Here is a 23,130-nt window from a genome sequence, read left to right on the forward strand (position 1 = left end):
CTACTTTTGCAGTCCTCAAGGTCATCTAGTTCTCTCTATATAATAATCCAAGATGCCTTCGTGTTCGTGATTTCTCCCAAATTTGTGCCACCAGCATATTTTATTAGCGGACACCTAGTTTTTGCAGCAAATTCACCAATGAAGATCTTACTGGTAAACATCACTAGTCCCCAGACCAGTTCTTGAACAATTTCACTAGTGACCTCCTTCCAGCCTCATATTTTATCTGTCAACATAATCCAATGTTCATCTAATCCACATCTTCCCTAGCATAACTAATAACTACCCCCATGGCACTATATTAATTCTTTGACTCAAGTCTAAATCGACAATATTTACTGTATCACCTTTGCCTAGAAAAAATTAGTCCTTATGAAAGAAGGATATCAGCTTAGTCTGGCACAAACTATTTGTTCTAAGCTCAGGCTGCACATTTATCCCATAATTCCATTTCCCCTCCATCTCCTTTAATTATTCCTCCTTTCAAAATTTGTTCTAAAATGTTATATATGACTTAAATCAGATTCATGAGCCTGCAGTTGCCTAGGATACTTTTCTCCCCTTCTTAAATATACATACTCCCTTTACTGTTTTCAATCAGAAGGTTCTCCCTCTGATTTGATAGCTTTATAAAAGATACTTGCTACCTCACCTGCAATTTAATATGCCAGTTCTTTCAGAAGTCTGATCCCCCAACTAGCAGCACCTCTTGTTAGTTCAGTGAGTCTTTGGTAAAGGTAAAGGACAAGCCTTCTCCTTATAACCACATGCTCCCACAAGCTGTTTTCCTTGTCCAAGGGTCTGCCTTTCCCATCCTCATGTTCTGCAGGGTCTTGGATTGTCCATGCAGCCTCATCTCCCCCGTCCTCCATCATTTCCTCAAATCACCACAGACCATTCTTCTCAAGTCCTTGCATCCTCTCGTCCATGACTTGTGTCAGACAGCACTTCATGCATACATACCTCCTCCAGGTTCCTGCACAAGGATAATGTACATCCTCCAGGTTTGTGCTTCTTCACTCTCTTCCATACTTTGGTTCACTTGCACTACTACCTCCATCACCATCATTATCTTCTTTCCTTTGCTTCTACCATTCAAGAAGGAGAAATGAAACAAATGCCCCCAAATGCCACACAAAACTGTGTTTGCTGGCTGCTTGACTGCTTAAGGCTTTTACTTAGGACAGCCTGTCCCCTTGTTTAGGTTCACCAGGTAACTAACTGTCCATCAACTTCAAGGCCCCTCTCCCACTCCCAAGCAGACTCTTTAAGCTACAAGCTCCAACTAAACCATAGACCTTACAAACCACCAAGCAACAGACATAAAGAAAGACAATGTCCCTTACCCCCAGGAACAAGGACTTCTTTTTTTTCCCTCACCAAGGACAACTTCTACACAAACTCCCTTGTTTGCTGGGCTTCCCTCCTTGATTTTCAAGTCTTTTGCCTAGGTCAGCCCCATCCACTCATTTAGGTTCAGCTCTTAATTACTAATCAGCTGTGATCAAAGTGATATTCTTTAGTGAAATGAGAAGTGATTAGTTTAACTGCATGCAAAGGGATTTTGAATTCTCAGCAACAAGGCATGATATACAGTAAATGCAATATTAATGTGTCTCTCATGCTGTGGTCCATGGAGCACTTACTAGCAGTCTGCAGAGGGCTGACTGATATTAACTCTCCTCTCTGTTTCTAGCTGCTAAATTGCATTAAAATAAACTAAAAATACAGTGTAATCCTATGTAAAGCCAGGTTCCAGCTGCTCAGGTAATATTAAAAACACCAGCATGATGGGAGATGTTCTGCCCAGCTGTGTATAGAAGGGGGGAGGGACTAGGAGACAAATCTCAGAGTTGAGCTGTGATGACCTTCAGGAAAATGTTTGCAGCTGCATGCAATTCTCCATTTTTACAGTCCAGAGTTACAGCACATTGCATGTCCTTGCCCAGCCCTGACCTCTGTGACCTTCTGGAGTGACCCAAATGCGAGAGCACCTCTGAAATCCTTAGAAAGAAGCAGCCTTCAGGAACCTCTCAGAGCCTCACACGAGCTCAGAGCTGCCTGGAGAGTTCAGTAGCACAACGTAAAGGTAAAGGACAAGGACAGTGCACGTAGGCAGGCGCTCTGCAGAATTTCATGCTCAGCATCAATCTACATGCAAGCTTCACTTTCATATGTCACTTCTGCTTTGTGTTTGACCTTCAGAAGAACTATGGGGAAATGCTCACATTTCCACAAGCAGGCTTTTTGTGTACTCTGAAACCACAACACTATCAATTCTTGATTTCAGCTCCCCGACTTCCTAGGTCACCAAGAGGTTAACAGTACAGCAGAGCGATACCCACAGCACGTACATCAGGAGGCAGAACCTCCTGTCACATAACAGCAAAAGCCACAGACAGTCAGGAAACGGAGCTGACAGCCTCCGAGCAGAGCTCCGACACCTGCTCAGCTAAGGCAAACAAGTCCCGGTGCAGGCTAGAGAGCAGAGGCAGGCAAGCAAAAGTCAAGAGGAAGAGATCCCCATGACACCAAGAGATGATTTACCTTTGAAAGCCTTCTTTAAAAGGACTTTCTAACAGAGAAGCGTAATGAGCCCATTTTTATCCACAAGGCAGAAGACAGACTGGGAGACCATCTGGAGTTCTCCTGTCCTGCTAATTCCAATTAGCGCATCGGGAATCAGCTGCTCCTGCACAAATAAAACAGGGATGTTTCTTGGAGATTGTTGTCCTGCTGCAGCTTGATATAATCACGTGCTGATGATGCACTTGCCTTCTGCCAAGAGTGGTCTAATCCTGCAGCATGACATGCAAGTGGACTCCTGCAGTCTTTGCCTCTTTCCCCTGCCTCAGCCTCACTGTTAGAAGGGAGATCCCAAGCATACTTGTTCACATTCTGGTTCAGCCTTGAAATTGCTCAGTAACCTGCTTATAAAACAGTATTTTGGTCTCCACTGTGAGAAATACCTGCTGATTCTCCTAGTGTCACAAAACCATGCTGGGAAACAGCCTGAAAGTGCAGGCAACCCTGGTTGTAATGGCTGGTGATGCAGGTGACTTCATAATGGTTGTTCAGTGTGAAATGATAGAGCCCAGGGGGTAGAATAAAGGCACAATGTGCTAACTGAAACACCAATTTTCTTATCTTAGATTATCAGCCCACCAAGAAGTTTACCTGTGCATTTTGTGCCACTCGAACAATGAAAACAGTGAAATCCTGGCCCCATCTAAGTCAGTGGCAACATTCTTGTTAGCTTGGTTTTTGTGAAACAGGAGTTTGCTGAACAGGAAATCATCCAGACTGGATTGTTAAGTGTAGTTTAAATAGGGACTGTGGGTTCTTAGCCCATTATCTGAGTTAACTTTAGTGACTCCTTTGTTCCTATGGGTTTAATGCTTGTTTGCTTGTCTCTCCCAGCACTGCTCCCTTCCCTCCGTTTCCCTCTCTCTCCCCTACCTCCCTTGTCTTCTGTATTCTAATTTCTCCTTATACTCTGCTTTCTGTCCCTCCTTTCACAGCATCTGGTGAATTGAGTTTCAGTTCATGAGCAGTCATGCTATACATATATATCTACTTTAGTTAGTCTTTAAGGTGTAAATCAACCGTGCTTTCTACTAGAGCAGGGGTGCTCAACTTCTGGCCTGGGGGCCAAAGCTGACCCACGGAGCCATGATAGCTGGCCCATGGTGCTCCACCCCCAGCTGGAAAATTTGGCAGCTGAGGAGCAGTCGCAACTAATATGGCCACCATTTCTCACAGTCAAATGCCCAAACCCCTGGCCCCACATGGCCAGGTCATGCCCCCTTGACCCTGTGGGAACAGGTTGGGGCCAGGTCATTATCCTTTCCCCCACAGGGGCCAAGTTGGGGTTGAACCATGTACCCTCACTCCCTCCTTCCCCACAGGGCTGGGTTGGGGTTGAGGTTGGGCTGCCCCCCCGATGAAGTCACGCTGCGCCACCCTTGGTGCCAGATAGGGACCGTTGACTGGATCCAGCCCACTGATGGACCAGGCACTGCTCCTCTGACTCACTGGGCAAAAAGGTTTAACACCACTGGGCTAAGGCATGATTTTAACCATAGTTGGTTTTGCTTTCTGGTCCCAGTGCACTTGGAACACATCCATCATGTTTGAATTGCAAACAGAGAAATGTTTAAATCCAAACAAAACCTTCATTTTCCCCTCACTTTTATTTTCCATGACAACATTGCTCTTGCTGTTAGATTTTGTAAAAGGCTACTTTTCTCTTGTAAAGCTTAAATTTCAGGCCCAAACTACCAGGCAATAGCCCTTCTTATCAAAGTAGCAGCATGTTTCATAGTTTCATAGTAGCTAGAGTCGGAAGGGACCTAGGCAGATCATCTAGTCCGACCCCCTGCCTTGGCAGGAAAGAGCACTGGGGTCAGACGACCCCGGCAAGGTGCTCATCTAACTTCCTTTTAAAAATCCCCAGGCTAGGAGCCTGCACCACTTCCCCTGGAAGCCGGTTCCAGGCCCTAGCCGCCCTGACCGTGAAGTAGCGCCTCCTAACATCTAATCTAAACTTACCCTCCGCCAGCTTGTGACCGTTATTCCTGGTCACTCCTGGCAGCGCATGGGGGAACAGGGACTCCCCCAATACCTGCTGATCCCCCCTGACCAGTTTGTAGCAGGCCACAAGGTCCCCCCTTAACCTTCTCTTGTGGAGGCTAAACAGGTTCAGGTCCCGTAGCCTCTCCTCATAAGGCCTGCCCTGCTGACCCCTGATCATACGAGTGACCCTCCTCTGAACTCTTTCCATATCGTCCACGTCCCTCTTGAAGTGTGGCGCCCAGAACTGGAAGCAGTACTCCAGCTGCGGCCTGACCAGTGCCGCATAGAGGGGGAGGATCACCTCCTTGGACCTGCTCGAGATGCATCTGTGGATGCATGACAGGGTACGGTTGGCCTTCTTGACTGCCTCCCCACACTGCCGGCCCATGTTCATCATGGAGTCAATGACGACTCCAAGATCCGTTTCCGTCTCCATGCTGGCAAGAGGGGAGTTCCCCAGCCTGTAAGTGTGGTGCCGGTTCTTCCTCCCCATGTGCAACACCTTGCACTTATCAGTGTTAAACCCCATCCTATTCTCATCCGCCCACCGTTGCAACCTGTCAAGGTCAGCTTGTAGCCTATTGCACCCTTCTAGTGCACCCACATCCCCCCACATCTTAGTGTCATCAGCAAACTTGAACAGGGTGCTTTCTACCCCCTCATCCACGTCACTGATGAAGATGTTGAACAGTGCGGGCCCGAGGACCGAGCCCTGCGGAACCCCACTGCCCACGTCCTTCCAGGTCGAGAAGAACCCATCCACTACCACCCTCTGGGTGCGGCCCTCCAACCAGTTGGCGACCCATTTGACCGTGTGGGCATCGACACCACAGTCTCCCAGCTTTTTGATGAGGACAGGGTGAGAGACAGTGTCGAAAGCCTTCCGGAAGTCCAGAAAGACTACATCCACAGCAACCCCTGCGTCTAATGATTTGGTGACCTGATCGTAAAAGGCCACCAGGTTGGTCTGACAAGACCTGCCACTGATGAACCCATGTTGGTTGCCCCTGAGCATGCATTCCCCCGCAAGGCCCTCCTGGATATGTGCCAGGATAATTTTTTCAAAGAGCTTACCCGGGATTGAGGTAAGACTAACTGGCCTGTAATTTCCCGGGTCCTCTTTTTTTTCCTTTTTGAAGATAGGGACCACATTGGCCCTCTTCCAGTCCTCCGGCACCTCGCCAGAGCACCACGAGTGCTCATAGAGCCGCGCCAGGGGTCCCGCAATGACCTCGGCCAGTTCCTGTAGAACCCTAGGGTGAAGATCGTCCGGACCAGCGGACTTGAACACGTCCAGCCTCTCCAGAAGTACCCTAACTAACACCTCGCTAACCCCTGGCCCAGGCGTGTCTCTCCCGGGGCCCGAGGGGGGCCCAGCAGGGAGGTGGCTGAACTGGTCCCTACTTAGGAAGGCAGAGGCAAAGAAATCGTTAAATATGTTAGCTTTATCATCTGGCGTGATGACTAAGTTGCCCATCGTGTCCTGCAGGGGCCCCACATTACCCGGGACCCTCTTTTTACCCCCTATGTATTTGAAGAAGGACTTCTTATTGTCCTTAATCCGGGAAGCTAGTCCTATCTCCATCTCTGCCTTGGCCCTCCTGACTGCCCCCCTACATCCTCGGGCGACTGTAACATAGTCCTTCTTGGTGATGACCCCATCTCTCCATTGGGTGTATGCCTCCCTTTTAGCAAGGAGACATTCCCGGATGCTCTTAGTGAGCCATGGGGGTTTATGTGCCCTCCTGCTCCCTTTGACCCTTGTTGGGATTACCTCCCTTTGGGCATGGAGGATCGTCTCCTTAAGGAGCAACCACTCACCTTGGACATCTGATTCCCTTCCCCTCTGGGTCCTCAGTGCTTCCCCAACAATCTTCCTTAGCTTGTTGAAGTCAGCCCTCCTAAAGTCTAGGGCTGTTGCCTTGCTGCAGCCCTTTGCCACCTTACGCTGGATGGTGAATTCCAGCAAGCGATGATCACTGTCTCCCAGGTGGCCCATCACCCGCAGCCCCCTCACCAGGTCATCACCCGTGGCCAGCACCAGGTCCAACAAGGCGTCTCCCCTGGTGGGACTGTGCACCTCCTGGGTTAGATGGAGGACCTGAGCAGATCATCAAGTCTGACCCCCTGCCATGTCAGGAAAGAGTACTGGGGTCGAACAACCCCAGCAAGGTGTTCATCTAGCTGTGTCTTAAAGGCCCCCAGGGTAGGAGCCAGCATCACTTCTCTTGGAAGTTGGTTCCAGATCCTAGCCGCCCTGATCGTGAAGTCGCGCCTCCTGATATCTAGTCTGAATCTACCCTCTGCCAGCTTGTGACTGTTATTCCTGGTCACTCCTGGCGGTGCTCGGAGGAACAGGGACTCCCCCAGTGCCTGCTGGTCTCCCCGACTAGTTTGTAACAGGCCACTAGATCTCCCCTCAGCCTTCTCTTGTGGAGTCTGAACAGGTTCAGGTCCCGTAGCCTCTCCTCGTAGGACCTGCCCTGCTGCCCCCTGATCATGCGAATGGCCTCCTCTGGACCCTCTCCATGCTGTCAACATCCCACTTGAAGTGCAGCACCCAGAACTGGACGCAGTACTCCAGCTGCAGCCTGACCAGTGCCGCATAGAGAGGGAGGATCGCCTCCCTAGACCTGCTTGAGATGCATCTGTGGATGCATGACAAGGTGCGGTTGGCCTTCCTGACTGCATCCCCACACTGCCAGCCCCATGTTTATCTTGGCATCAGTGATGACTCTAAGATCCTTTTCTGCCTCTGCACTGACGAGAAGGGAGTTCCCCAGCCTGTAGGTATGGTGCCGGTTCTTCCTCCCCAGGTGCAGCACCTTGCACTTGTTGGTGTTGAATCCTATCCTATTCTTGTCCGCCCACCTCTATAACTTGTCTTGGTCCGATTGCAGCCTATTCCTCCCATCTATGTTAACTTAAAGGATACTGAAGGTAAGGATAACTCTTTTGGTATAACTGTGAGCCTCAATATGATGAAATATACTCCAGTGTGCTCCGGATTCTAATCTTACAAGGCTAAAAATTCGTCTCATTTTCCTAAGCAACCTTGTTTGAGTTAAGAGACATTCTTGCCTCAGAGACTCATTCATTATCCAGTAACCCAGGAAACTGTTGCTGTATTTGGATACCACTATTTAACACCCCAGGCAACAAGTCTCTGCAAAAGGTTATATTTTCTGATTGCTTCCAGTCTGGCATATTCTCCATTTCATATTCTGATCATAAATAATGTATTCAGAATGTGCAATCAAACTACAATAGATATATCCCAACTATGCATCAAGCTGGAGAACATGAGTATTAACGGAAATGCTGTTCCTTCACATGAATGTCAGCATACCTTCCTAGTAGGACCCCTCACTACCAAATTCATTTTCTGATTCTTGAATTTAAAATTACATCAGAAGCAACTCTGTGCTGTCCATTGAAAGTCCCATTTAAAAATGTTCAGAGCTACTACAGTCATCCTGAATATTGAATCCACCTCACCCTCTCAGGGGATAAATATGATCCTCTATACACCTTTAAATTATTTCTGTGACTTTCTGATACTTTTTTCTAGCTGATGACACATTTCCTGGTATCAGTTAGGTTTCAAGGTTTCTCTCTGCTTCAATTCACAGATGCATGGAATACTTTTCTATAATGTTACTAAGTAGGTTTCAACCCTAGGGGTTGGAGTGATATTTGTTATTCATCCAATAAGTTAGGAAGCATGGACTTAAAGTGCTTTTATTTCTGAGCTGGGATGAGGACTGACCATTTACAAGTTGTTTTTCCATTTTGATCAGCAGCTTCACACTATCAACCACCGCTACCTCTCAGAGGGTAGATATGATTCTCTGTGCACCTTGGAATTATTTCTTTGCCTTTCAGATACCTTTGCTTAGCTAATTACGTTTCCTCATACCAGTTGGGTTTTGAGGTTTCTCTCTACTTATTTTTAACTTGTCAGTTAAGTGCAGATTCTCCACATAAATTGTTAACTCTGGTCTGTGGGCATGCTGCCAATTTAACAATTGGAATCACATTGTGGAAGGAAAATGCCGACTCTTAGGTCTCGGGGCTGTGTGTCACTCATGCAACAGAAAGGAGCCTTCAAAAAGCAGGGGACAACTGCTATTCATGTAAGAAATGCAATCCTCACATAGAAAGAGGAACATAAGGAAGACTCCAGACGTCTAAAACCTTCTCATGTTTTCCTGTGTAAAGAAACCCGTTTCACTAAATGTATTAGTTATATAGGTACAACAGCAACCCAAGATGAAAGAATAGTGACAGACATAAATATAGCAGTGAGATATGTTTTTAGGTAGGGGTGGTTGGAAAACTTCCAGTAAAACACATTTTCCTCAGATAATTGAAACTGAAGCTATAGCTTTTGATGATGAATTACTTGACTTATTTTTATTTACAAATAGTTGCAAAAGTATTGGAAGTTCCCTTCTTAAAAACGTTTCAAGAAAATATTTCAGCCCACAGGAAAAAAAAAAACATTTAGACATTTGGCTAAATGATAATACAAGCTATTATTAAAAACCTGTCAAAACCAAAACAAATGCTTTAAGGAGTCATGAACTCCAGCATTTCAATGGATCCAAGCTGAGTTTTGTTTTTCAAATGTTCAGTTTATTAAAGTTTTGTGAAATACTCGCTTGTTTCTGCATGGAAAGAAATTCTGAAGCCTCAAAAGTTTTCCTAAGATGTGGAAACTGATTCTGTCTTTGCAATACTGCTCTAATGAATTATAGCTATATGCTGCAGCCTTGAAGTAGAAGGGAGTCTGAATAACATGGACAAAGAAAAAATATGCACTATTTGTCTGCACCTCTGCAACACCTAAAGGCACCAGTCCCCTTGTGCCGGGCCAAACAGCAGCTAAATAATCATCGTGGTATATTTGCATTACAGTAGCATGTGAGGCCCCCAGCCAAGATGAAGGTCCCCAAACAAACACATGGTAAGGGACTGTACATGGGTCACAAGAGCTCCTAAACTGAGAAACAAGACAAGAAACAGAGGTGAAGTGCCTTGCCCAAGTTCACACAATAGGTCAGTGTCAGAGCCAGAAATAGTATGCACATCTGCTGTCAGAGGCAGGTGCTCTGTCCCCAGGACAGCACTGCCTCTCTGTCAGCCAGCTGAGGGAGAGGGAGGGTAGGCATGCAGTAACTAAGATAAACTAAGATAAGAAAAATTATCCAGGCAGTAAACTATAATAGGCTACAAAATAGTGTTCCTAGGGATGTGATGAAAACCCCCCTCACTGCAGGCATTTAAAACCAAACTTGACAAAGCATATGATATATACATAAGAAGCACTCCCACCCTGCCCGAGGAATGGATTAGCTGATAGCATAGACCTTTCAACCTGAAATAAAAGCAAGTCTAAGATCATGGGGTTGAGTAGAAGGCAAAACAGTAAAGTAACAACAGATGTCATGAGAACTGGCTTGGCTGCTGCCTACCATGGAAAGAGGAAATAAGAGATGAAGAAATGTCTGAACTGACCCCTACATCCCAGAAGGGTGACCTAATCACTAGGCTACAGGATATGCTGAGAGGGTGGTAAAGGGGTAGGGAAGAATCACTCCACCTTTCCTATTCCATTTCATATAAAATACTTTCACAAATATCTGTCCGAGCGGGGACTAGATCCTTGGCTCCTGCCCCCTCTCAGCTGAGACCATTAACCACTGTACTCTGCACTGCATTGGAAAGTCAGTTCACTCTCATCTGTGTCCAGTGAATATTCAATTGGTCCACGCAACAGGAAACAACTTGAACAGGAGAGATTGGAAACATCCTGCCCCAGAATGCAGTGGGTGCATTTACACATTCATTAATGTGCTGTAATTATGGTGCATTAAGTTTTAAGTACCTGTAATGACAGGTGCTAACTTAATGCGCTGTAATTGCCACTAATGTACATTAGCGCAAATGAGGTTTTTTTTGTGATGCTACTGTGCATTAGACTAAATCTACTGTGTAGTAGCACAGGTTATGCCTGCCACACTCATGTGCAGTAGAATTAGTCTTCTGCTCATTACGGGTCTCATGTACTAATGGGCCCAAGTCCACTTAGGCCAATGTACCTATCCACCACCACCACCACCACCACCACCACCACTAACCCACTCACACCCCCCCCCAAAGGAATAGTGTAACCAATAAACTATTTAGTTACAGGCAGCGCCACAGCTACCACCTCTGCATTTTTTAAAAGCCTGACCTGTCTGAGGTACCTACGTTCAGGAAAGGTTCATGGCTGTGAAGATGGACATCTCATTGGTCTCCCTTAAATACCTGAGTCACCTTACAGGGGTCAGGACCTAAGCCACACCCTCCATTTCCCATTGGCTAGCTTTGGCAGCTCCCTCCCTGCTCAGCATGCTATTTTCTGCCGCTCCCCCTGGGCACCAAACTTGGGGGTTGCAAGGTACCTAAAAATCTGCAACAAGGACTATTGAACAGAACCTATTAGTGCATATTTTGGGTCAATAAGCATAGAACAAGGGTCTTGTCAAGTAAAGAGCCTGGAGCTCCACTGGGCTGAGGCACCAGCCATGAGTCAACAGTGCAGTACTTGCACAAATGGCAAACATATTAGATGCCCAGGGTTTAATACGAGCAGCATGCGATTGTTGCTCTTTGCTGTGCCAGTGTTACCCTGAATGGGAGTCCTGTGCTTACTGAGGCTGAACACTGTAAAAAAAGACTAGTCGGAGAAGATTTAAAAAATTGGTGAGAGGAGGTCCTATACCATTAGGTGAAGGAGCACACAACTGAGGGGCAACATGGCAATGATCTCCAGGCATGGAAGGGGATGCTAGAAAGGCAGCTGGGTCAGCTGTTCACCCAGCCAGTGAGGACACAGAAAACAAAACTGTTAACGTGTAGGTGAGAAAGGTTAAATGTTAGGGTGAAAGTTTAAAGCTATAAAAATAGGAAGAAAAATGGAACCAGGGAACAAAGGAGCTTGTAGAGGTGCCAACAGGAACTCCTATTTGTTAGGAACTGTTAAGACCAGTCACATCACTTTGGTCACAAGGCAAGAATAAAATAAATGGTACGTTAGCAGTTCCTTCAAGCCATACCAGCTCTTCACTGCTGTTAATGGAGCCAAGTAGCATTAACAGATCAATTAGTAACATTTTTGCATTGGTACAACATTAAAAATGCTAGCAACTTATGAGTTTCCCTCACAGAGTAGAAGGCCCCATCAGCTTATCTGAAAAGCCACTGTCCTATCCTTCTCTGTGACATTATCTAGTCACCTTTGCCATCTGGCCTGCCTCATAAGATCAAAATATTTTCAGGCCTAACTAATCATCAGACTCCCTGAGGTTTATCTGGTAGAAAAGAGCTAGCTGAGAATATGCCAGGAACAGAACTTTGTTTTAAAGCTTTTAAGGTGGCACAGCGATAGCTTTTGTGTCATTCCAGGATCACAGGTGTTAGGCACCTACCAATTCGGCTTGGTCACTGTTATCCAGCCTCCTGCCACAACAGGTTTGTTCACTAGAATATTTTTAATTGTTCTGTACAGGCTCAAACAAAAGCAGGCTCTTATTAATCTTCATAGCACACAGAAGAAAACAGAGCTAATGGTCTGGGTAGGAAAGAAAACTAAAGAGAATTATTTCTTAGATAGTATCAGGCATAACCATCCTGCTATTTTGCCTACAATTCTGATCCACTTACTGATTCTGCTTAGCATCTAGAAGACTGCAGAAAATAAGCCCTGAGTGTTATTATGAAGGTGCCATAACTAGATTTACATTTGCACTGATTAAAGTAGTGCTGTTGGGTGGGGTGATGACAGCCACTGTTAAATTAAAGCTCCTTGATTACTAGATGAGACACCAGCTGCCTGCCAAGTACATGTAGAATAATGAAACAGAGTCAGAGAGGTCCCAAGTATATAAAGCAGTAAAGTAGATTGAAACAGGGTGAGGATATACAAAACCTGGTATAGCAAAAGTCCTCTCCCCAGTGCTAATTCACTCAGCTATTTAAACACTGGACTTAGCTCATGGAATGAATGAAAAGCTCGTGAAGATTCTTTCCACACACATTAAATTCTTACCAAATATTCCAAAAAGCAATAACATCCAAGGACTCATTCGGTCTGTCCTTGTTGAGATTAACTGCTAGTTAAGCTTACCTCCAACCACAGTTTTAATGTTGAACTTGTTCCACAAAGTGAGACTGGAGCTGGTTATGACATTTCTAAAGCATACAGAAGGAAGATTGGGCCAGGTAAGCTAGTGCCAAACTGTTTCCTGCTGCTCCCAGTGAAGTTTTAACATGTGCAAATCTGTGTATCAGCTTTTATAATGCTTCTTCCATATAGCTGAGGCTTTTTAAGATGGTGGGGGTGGAAGGGTAGGCTGATAAGCACACACCCTAGACTGGGTCATTCTGTCAGAGCTCTGGTAAGTTAGTAGTTCAGCAACCCTTTCTGGGAGAGGTACTTTTACAGACGGATAATTTAGAATGAGCCTGCAATGAGTGTAACTGAAGGTGATTATGGTAGTTCAATAGGAAAGCCCTGGTTTTAGGGCTACATAGTAGGGCTTCACCACAGCAATAGAGCAATCTGGACTCGGACATGGTTTGAGGTACTATAATGGAGTACACTGAAAGGAGAGACTAGCTTTCCCTAGGGAAGTAGAGGGAATGGAAAGGTGTCGGGGGGGGGGGGGTATGTCTTTCTACTTTCCTCTGTGTCCCAGCTTATACAGACAGATTAACTAGCTCCAAGTCACTTCAACTAATAAGAATATTTAAGTGGGCAGGTCTCTAGCATTTTTTTAATATCACATGTTTCACTCCATGACCCAGTTTGCAGGATTAAAAATGATGAAGTTACTTATTACAGCAGATCTATTTCTCCAGAAGGGAATAAGTTAGTAAGGCATTTTGTCCCATCATTAATCAGCACTTAGTCCTCAATGTTATGTGCCTCACCCAGTCTTAAAGAGCATCCCTTGGCAGTATGTCCCCTGGCAAGACTAACAGGTTTCCCCATGTCACAATAGTAAAAGAGAATTTATGAGAATCCAGAAGGTGAATCCAAGGGCCAAGATCACATGCACAAGTCTCACAGGTATGGCAGTTTTGCCAAAAAGTGTATTTTAATTGAGATGTTAATACTTCTCCAATATATCACTTGACAGTATTTGATTTTACAGCAGAGATCAAGTGAAAAGAAAAAGAAGATGGTGCAGCCACTTGTAATTCACTGTATTTAGTGCTCAAGTTAAGCAGCAAGACTCTTCATAGCTATGTCACAAAGCTCAGACAATCCAGTACAGAATATCAACCAGAGAAAAAAGTCACTTTGGGCTCCTAGCTAGATATTGAGCATTCTGCCAGTTAATAGATTTGTTTAGGACACGCTTGTCAAGCCAAAACAATAGTTTATTTCAGTTTTTCAGCAACATCTCAGCCATCAAAAAAATAAACTCTAACACAGATGGATGGAAGACTTTTCTACAGTGTTACTAAGTGGGTTTCAACCCCAGGGTTTTGATTGGAGTGATATTTGTTATTCATCCAATAAGTTAGGAAGCATGGAATTAAAGTGCTTTTATTTCTGAGCTGGTATGAGGTCATCAATAGACTGACCATTTTCAAGTTGTTTTTCCATTTCAATCAGCAGCTTCACACCATCAACCACCATCTGCACCAGCTCTACCTCCGAGAAGCCCAGACGGTCAGCATTGGAAACATCAAACACTCCTCCAACAGCAGCAGTATCAACACCACCTGACGCAAGAGATGAAGGTTGGGAGTTAGAACCTTTCAGATGAAGTCAGCCCAACAATCTGGTTACATAGCAGGCGAGTAGGAAAGCAAATCTGGGACTACTGCATTCGTACTCTATATAGAAGAGGTCCCCCTGTAATTCACTACACTGAATTAGTCTTGTGGTATATGCAACTCCTGGTAAGAAGGTGCCAAGAGGCAAGATTCCCATTGCCAGCTCTACCAGAGAGGGACTGTGACCTTGATCATGTCAAACCAGTACTGCCTAAATTTACCTGACATTTCTCCAAGGCAGAAAAAAAGTGAGATGGGTTGACTTTTTCAAGAATGTTTCTAGGCCCCATGAACCTTATACCGATTCAAAGTAACTAAAAATCAAGGAAACTATCATAGCACCATCTACAGCCACTGACAAGTAAAATGCTACATAGTTCCTATGACTGCTCTATTCAATTTCCACAATGGAGGCTGATGCATTAACATGGCCCCTGTACCCCATTAGCTAGCATCTAGGGAGCAGCCTTTAGAGTCTAGGCCTTGAACTCAGCTCTGCCATAATGGGAAAGGATTTAAAAGGAGTGGTGCATATAGCTTTGTGTTTCAAGTGCTCACCTGTGCCTCGTTTCTGCAGCCTCAGCTTCTTGAGAATGTCTCCAAACTTCTCATGCTTGCCAAGGTTTGGCAGCTTGATATGGACACCAGCACGGAGACCTGTTCCCAGGTTGGATGGGCAGGTCAGGATGTAGCCCAAGTGGGGGTTCCACATGAATTCATAATTTTTTGTTTTAAACAGCGTTTCAATCTAGATTGAGGGGGGGTGGAAAAAAAAAAAAAGAAACAAACAAGCCCACATACATTAGACTGCTCCGTCTGTGCCTTCCCTACAATAGTTTGAGGTCATCAATTAGTTCTCATTTACAGCCTTATTAGTGTGCATTGTCTCGTTCCATGCCTCATGCTAGCAACAGTTGAAGCATTCAAGCTAAGTCCCCACCACAAGAGCAGGAGCTGACACCAGGGCACTCTCTCAGGAGCTGCCTGTGTCTCAAAAAGCTCATTCTTGCTCCCTGTGGTCCAAAAGGGAAAAAACATGTAGGTGACTTTCAGGACACACAGCAGAGCCCCTGCGTTAGAGCAGGCTTTAAGAAGGGGTGACCAAACACTATCCAGTTTATGCACTGCAACATTTCACTAGTTTACTGGGGTTTATTGCTGCTTACAGCAGAGAGGGGGGAAAAAAAAAAAAGTAAATTACTTCCAATAGTTTTTGGAAGTTTTAGCAAAAAATCCCAAACACCTATTGCTGGCAATAGCCACTTCAGGCACTGACAGACATGGGGTTGTGGGGGGAAGCCACTACTGGAAGAATCAGCATATTACTTAGATGTGGCTCTGCAGCATCTGAATCCATCAGGCACTTCAGCACGGCTTTTTTGCCTTTTTAGCTAAAGCAGATTCAAATCCACTATAATTAAAAAAAAAAAAGTGCCAAAGAAGCCCCACTAAAAAAAAAAAAAAAGTGCCCAATCCCTACAGATGTTGGGAAAACCAGATACAACTAACATGCTGCCTCTTCTGGGTATGCACTGGACTCACAGGAGCAGAGGTTTAAAAAGTAAAGCACTGTTTTGTTAGGCTTTCCCATGTCTGCAAGCAGCCTTTATATTTAGTGAGTACAAACCATGTGGAAGCTTCCAGTCTCAAAGTCATCTTCTAGTGCTTGCAGCTGTGCAAGCTGGTAACTGGTATTCCATTTAAATTTAAGTGTTACAGGAGGAAGAAGCCAGCGTTGATAGAGTCTTTGCAGCAATGTCTTGAAGGCTTCTGACCCTGCAGCAGCCACTCTGCAAGGTTAATATTTCCAAGCCTAAGCCATCGATATTTACAGGCATGTTGCTAGATGCCCAAGCTGGATCAACATATTTGCACAGCTTCCAGCACATCTTGCATTGTGCTTATGTATTTGGGATTCTCTGCCACACTGCCCAGAACTGCTGCAGTTGCACATGTTGTTTTCAGAGTCTGCAGTAAGTCGGCACTTTGAGCACTGCAGAGAATCCTGCACCATTTCTTGTAAGAGCTGTTTGCCAACATAGAAATCTAAAAAGAAATTCACCTGCGTTAGCCCACTGCAGAAGCGGCGGAATACTTCTTTCATATTGCCTCCTTTCTGCATAGAAATAACTCTAAGGTGATCTTCCTCATTGATCCAGACAAGGAAGGTCTTGTTGTCATTGTGCCTAGAAGACAGAAGCCAAACAACTCACAGCTCCACTTTAAATGGATCTTTCCAAGTCTGAGTGGTGCAGATTTACTTACCTAAATGAGGCGGACTGATGGTTTAAGCAGCTAGCATTGTGCTGTAGCTTTATCTTTTGTTCTTATGCAAGTTAAGAAAAGAACTTAACCCATTACATCCAACTCCCAGAATTGTCAGGGAACTTAATCATTATGCCCTCTTCCACCCAAAGACAAGCTAGCCAGATTAGATATGGGCTATTGAGGCTCTTGCTGCTCACTCTTTCACCACACAACATCAAGTGTAAAATTTTGCAAGTTTCTTGGAACCAAGTTTTGCTCTGTTCAGAGGAAAACCCAGAGTGCTCAGCATTAGCCAAGTCTAAAACAAGGCTCTCTCACTGGCAGCCTGTATATGGCCCATAAGAGATTAAACACGCAGCCTACAGGCTCCCATACAGCCACTACTTCATCCACTTGGTCTTGCAGCTGCAGTAGCTAGGGTCTCCAGGCTGCCCCTGCCACTTCCAAGTTCCAAATTCTTATGTTTCCTCACCACCACCACCCCACACCACAAGGTAGGGCAGAGGGAGCCAGGCTGCGCATGCAGGAGAAGAAAGAAAGATGAACTTTTTTCCCTTTGGGGAAGGGGACAGGGACCCTAAAACAGAGGCCAAGTTGTGCAGCCCTGGCTGAAAGCATCATGCATCTGACTAACAGAAAGTGCACTTTCCATTCCAAATACTGTCGAAAGGCTTCACATATCAAGCCCAGTGGAGTAAAGCCATTATGCACTCAGTTTGGCTACTTCCTTCTAGACAACACCCCCCCAAAAAAAAAAAAAAAAAAAAAGTCTGCAAGTCTCTTGACTCTGTGGTTGCTTTGCCCTTGCCTGCAGATAGGGCCTGCTGCCAGACAAAAAATTAAATGCTATACTGATAACATTAGTTGTCAATTTCATTGTTTTCAGGCAATAATTAATTCAGGGATGAAGGTTACATGAAGAGCACTGAAAAGTTCTATTTAATAGGAGACCAAGGTTAGTCATGCTCAGTTGACACAGCAATCTAGTGTTGATATCTGCAGGTAGGTGATGCAATCTTTTGTAGGTCACCTTCAAAAAGACAAGTGCCTGAAGGATTCTATAGACTTCAGTAGAAAAACTGAGAGGACTCAAGACCAGACAACTGAAGTGAGGGATGGACCCCCATACCAGTGTGGATTGTTACTGGTTAGATAAGTTTATTCTTTCCATTATACCCTTGCAGCACCCTGAGAGAAGGAAAAGAGACCTGATAAATCTAGTTAAAAGAAGCCACAGCTGTCTATGTGGCTTCCTGGGCCTCGAAGCAGAAAGGCAACAGCAGTATTTCCTACTGGGGTTTCATTAAAAGCTTGTGCAAGATGACATTTGCATTTTTTGGTAAAGTTCGAAGCAAAACTAAATTTGCTACAGTTATTTTAACAATGAGATTGTTTAACTTGTCATAAGAGTCTGGTCCAACTCATAAGTGGTGAATTACTGGGATTAGCCAATTTAAACAAAATTTAACATATGAACCAAACTGTCCTTTTCTATAGTGGTGTTTTTCCTTCAAATTTTGCTCGAAGTGACTAAAATTTGAAAAGCCTCAAATGGTAAAATTATGAGCAATGAGATGAAGCCCTTAAGTAGTGATAAGCAAATTCCTACAGCAGATTGCAGAGGACTGTCTGTATACGTCACTACGACTTCAAAATAGCAGCTTCTGCATACTAGTATTTTTCACATGGATCACTCCAACAACTGCGCAACAATCTCCTTGCCAGAGGCTTAAAGGCTGCCCCCTATTTTCATTGTCTGTACTCACCAGATACCTCTGGCATCTGGCCAGTCTCGTGCCATTCCAGATGCCAACAGAAGAGGAGAAACTGGCTTATCAAACAGGAAGTGATCATCAATCAGCTGCTGCTGCTCTGCATCAGTCATGTTCTTCAGAGCATAATATTTCCCTTTCAGGTCACCTTCCAGACTTCCCAGGGCTGAAAGCAAGAGTCACTTTTAGGACGTGAATACAAGACCCCCAGCCAGTTATGTTCTTCCTGTTTGAGAGGCTACAGCAGTATTCTGGCATTTGGAAGCTGGTTAGTTTCCTCCTCCATTTTCATTTGCAGTCCAGTCCCCAGAATAAGATTACTCTTCTGTGACTACTGTATCTTTTAATTCTTCAGCCAAATTTTAAGTCTGAAGAAATTAGAAGCTATGAAAGAAATGGTTAAGACTAATATTACCCAGGAGTGGAATAAACCACTTCATTATGCTATTACTACAGGATACTACTTTGGTCATTTACATCTAAATGACCAGCATTACTCTGTTCAAGGCTCTTTGTTACCAAGGATAAATATCTGCAATTAGCAGTAACGTGGCAGCTATACATGATAAGGTGCACTTCTAGAGCCTACAAGTAGTCAAAGTGCATCCGATTTAGTGGTAGCATACCATCTTGGAGAAGCCTAAATGGGTTGCAGCTATGGTTGTTGCTAAAAGCATGAGCTGAGCAATACATCCTATTTAAGAGAATCTAAAGCCTGCTGTCAACTACACACTATTGCTATCCAACAGTGGAAACTAAAGCCTCAAAAGTCTCCTTAACACAATCTTGTTCTCCTTGGCATGCAAAAGATACTCTGGTTAAGCATTAATGGAACCAGAGCTGCATCACTACATTTGCTGGTTTAACACAGGACTTGTGTTGCATCTCCATGTTCAAGATCTTTGCAGTTCAGCAGCTAGGCTAACAGGCACAAAGACTATCATTTTCAGTTAAAAAGAATCAATACACATCTCATTTTACCTTCAACAGAAAGCTTTTCTATCGCCCGTCTCTCTCCTCTGCTACAGTGAGGGGGAAGACAGAATCCACGGATACTCCTGCCAGTTCTGACACGGGAACTTAGCACGTAGTTAGGATCCAGGTCATCACCACCCTATAAGATATTAAAAAGAAAACAACCCCAAACAAAAAAACAACTTAGTACCAGCTTCCTGCCAAAATTTCCACCCTTAAAAATTGTGTCCATCTCCCACTGTTAATCATTTACTACATATTATCCTGCTTTCCACTGTTTTTATTTTGAAGTGTCCAGCATCTTTTCTAGGAAGGGTGGCATGTAAAATTATGCATGCACCAAAACCAAAATATTAGAGCTTGGTTGATCTGGCATCAATTCAAGCCACTTTTGATTAGATTGGCAAGTGTTTGACATGCATCTAAATCTTGGTCATCAGTTCTTGGTACATTTCTGCTTACTGAAAATCATAAGTGTCACCAAGTCTACATTTTTCAGTACCCAAACTTATGGGGTTCTCATGTATGTGTGGACTCGGGGGATGTCAAGAAAAGCAGCTCATTTTATTTTAGTTCCTACATCTCCTATCCATAGGAGTTGATGAGGGTCTTAATACAGGTGATAAAAGATGGGAATAGCTCTTGGAGTAGACTTGAAAAGAGAAGGACTTTCTTTGTGTCCATGCACATTGTGAGGGATTCCTGGAATCAAGGAGGGGGTACAACTTGGAGAGTTCTAACCCTGACAAACAATGTGCAATACTAAATCTGACAGTTCAAATGGTTTAAAGGACATACTAGAACATCAAATAATGCCTAGTTATTAATAAAGAGTCTAGAAGATAAAGGGAGCTTCAGACATCAGGTACAAGTGCAGAAACTGACCATGGTTAGAACAGTCAGTCATTCTGGTCACATTACTGTAGACCAAGACAAGTCATGATAGTGTCTTGCATGAAAATCCATGACAGGTGGCAATAAGCCATTTGTCAGAGTTAGAAAGAAAGGCTCTGGAGGAAAAATAAGAGACTCAAAAAACAGGTGCCAACAGGTCAAACACAAGGACAGAGCCCAGCTGATAGAGAAACAAGCAACTCCAACTGACTTTGTCCAAGATTCTTAACTTCAGGTCAAGTGTCAGCAGTAGAGCTTTTGACTACCAGTATTTCAGATAAGCCTCCATACCTGAAGGTTATCAGAGTTCAAGTCAGTCTTGTGCTCATCACTTGGTTTGTAGCCTCCATGTCGGTCTTCAATAATTGGATCAAAGAGTTCCTTAAACACATCATAGGATTCTTCATCACCAGCTACACATCCTACAGTCATGATGAAGGGATGGCCTGGAGTGGTAATAAAATTAAAGACAGCCAAGTTTGGTTGCAGTTTGACTGCATTCCAGAATAGCATTAACCTGATGGTTGCACCTCTAGTGGTAGTACAGTACTGCTTTCCTACACACATGCACAGCAAGAACCACCAGTCAAAAACAGCCCCATACCTTTACATTTCATTAGCCGGATGAAATGTAAAGTAAAAAAAGTCACTACACAGCTGTTACCAATAAGCCGGATGAAATGTAAAGTAAAAAAAAAAAAGTCACTACACAGCTGTTACCAATAAGCCTTTTTTTGGACTAGAGAAACTAGTTTATGGCTACTTGACTAGCTCTAGAAGACAACCGAGTAGTTGTTTATGTTCATATACTGCAGATGCTAGAGTGGTTATAACAAGTTGCACTTTGACTCAGCACACTTGGCCTTCAGCTGCTGCAGACAGTTGCATTTCTGTGGTTGGCTCACAGAAACATCACTTCCATAAACCAAGTAAAAGGCAAGCAACTGGTCTTGTACATAGTATTTCAGCTGGTTTACACAGAATATTCTCAATGCATTTTACCAGGATTGTCAGCCCCAGTCTGAACGACATCATCCAAGGCAAAGCCACTGGGTGAAACTGTCTCAGGTTCTCATATAAATCCAGAGTTAAAACCTTGGCCATGTGGTTGTTGTGGGCGCTCGGGTCCAGGTACTCTTCATTTGGGGGGGGGGGGGGGAAACAGTCTGATTATTTATAGTTAGGCCATTTTGATATTGCTGTTGTGAAAAAATATTGTAATGTAAACACATTAACCTAAAGAAAAAAAATCTGCTCCCCTTTTCTGCAAAGAAGTGCCACAGATCATACAGCCAGTTTGGAAGAGGAAGCAGCCGGGCAAGCCCACAGAATGGGAGAATTTGAGAAGTTGCCACTGCATTTATCGATTCAGGCATTTTATTATTATTTTGGTTTCAAATTGAGGTGTTTAGCAGAGCAATTACATAAGCCGAAGCATGTGAGGGGCTGGGACATCAAAACCCTGCATGCAACCCATCCCTGGGAACGGTGCCCACACTGCCCAGTGGGACAGGGCCACCTCTAACCGCCCGACTTAGCCGCACTTAGGGGCCAGGCTTCGCCTCCAAACTCTAATGCCCCGTGCCTGCTCAAGGACCTTGGGTGCTGCGGTCAAGAAGCACTTCCAGCAGAGGAGGGAGAACAGATCTTAGCGATGCGGAGCAAGCGGTTCCGGCTTTTACCTGGGTTGTCAACCCCAGTCTGGATGACGTCGTCCAGCGTGAAGCCGCTGGGCGTCTGCTTGCCCCTCAGCTTGGAGTACAGCCCCGGACTCAGCACCTTGGCCATGTGGTTGTTGTGGAGGCTCAGGTCCGGGAACTCGTCCTCGGCCGAGTACTTCATCTTCAGCAGGTTGTGGCTGTTCGAGAAGGGCATGGCTGACTCCACTGGGGAGGAGAGCAGAGGAGCCCGTCACCCTCCCTGCGCCTCCAGCCCGCGGCCAAGGTCACCTTGGCGTCCCTGCCACCTAGGCACCAGCTTCCAGCCAGGGGCAAGAGCGGCGGCCGCTGGCCCGAGGTCAGGCGGCAGCCCGACCAGCCCCCCCCCCCCGCTCCGGGGCGAGCCCCGCACGGGCAGCCCTTTCTCGCGGGCGGGCGCCAGCCCAGACCCCCCATCCCTGCCCCCGGCGGGGGCAAGCGGCCGCGCGCGCAGCGCAGCGCTGCCGCTGCCGCTGCCCCTGCCCCCTGCCCCCGCGCCGCCCGCCCGCCTCCGCCGCACGGACCGGGCTGCGCTCGCACGTCCGCGCCGGCTGGGAGCAAGTGCGATCTCCCCGACGCTCGCCTCCTTTATAGCCCGCCGGAGCCGGCTCCCCATTGGCGGGTATTTATATTCCATTCATTCCATTGGCGGAGCGTAAGGGGGCGGGGCGAGCGGGCTGGGTCGGGGGAGAGAGCCATTGTTGCTTGCCTTCGGCTCGGCCCGAGGTGCCGGGGGTCCGAGCCGGGGCTGGCCGTGTCCCGTGTGAAGGCAGGAGCGGCGGGATGCCCTGCTGGTGCTCGCTGCGGGCTCACACCTTTCATTCCCAGCCCTTTGCCAGGACTGGAGAGCGCCTTGCACAAGTGCCATGCTCCCGGCAGGTGCTTGGACGCATGCTTGGAGGGAGGGACCCGGCCTCTGAATCTCAGTTTCCTAGACCCGGAGGCTGGGAGCGAGAGAGGAATGGTGGGGGGCAAACACCCAGTTCACTCTCCCCATCAGCATCAGCTCTCTGCCCGTGTTGCACAGGGCTAAGGCTCATGACTGTCCCCCTCTCTGGAAATCTTTAGTAAAAGGTGAAAGATTTATGCGATCTGAGGAGAAACCAGAGCAT

General features: G+C 45.6%; 1 protein-coding gene and 1 pseudogene across 1 annotated transcript; both read right to left on the minus strand.

The window, feature by feature from the left end:
* Positions 1 to 13,690: 13,690 nt before the first annotated feature.
* On the minus strand, positions 13,691 to 22,613 carry CKB (creatine kinase B). Its single transcript, XM_090034101.1, has 8 exons — positions 22,543 to 22,613; positions 22,004 to 22,207; positions 20,613 to 20,767; positions 19,434 to 19,566; positions 18,447 to 18,618; positions 16,475 to 16,598; positions 14,971 to 15,160; positions 13,691 to 14,358 (listed from the first exon to the last, which is right to left on the minus strand). The coding sequence occupies exons 2-8, from the start codon at positions 22,194 to 22,196 to the stop codon at positions 14,180 to 14,182; spliced, it is 1,146 nt and encodes a 381-aa protein (XP_089890227.1). The 5' UTR covers positions 22,197 to 22,207; positions 22,543 to 22,613; the 3' UTR covers positions 13,691 to 14,179.
* A 430-nt stretch (positions 22,614 to 23,043) lies between these two features.
* LOC149872243 (U5 spliceosomal RNA) lies at positions 23,044 to 23,130 on the minus strand (annotated as a pseudogene).

Source organism: Crocodylus siamensis, chromosome 2 (assembly GCF_052110815.1).
Source record: "Crocodylus siamensis isolate JL-2025a chromosome 2, ASM5211081v1, whole genome shotgun sequence".
NCBI classification, from domain to species: Eukaryota; Metazoa; Chordata; order Crocodylia; family Crocodylidae; genus Crocodylus; species Crocodylus siamensis.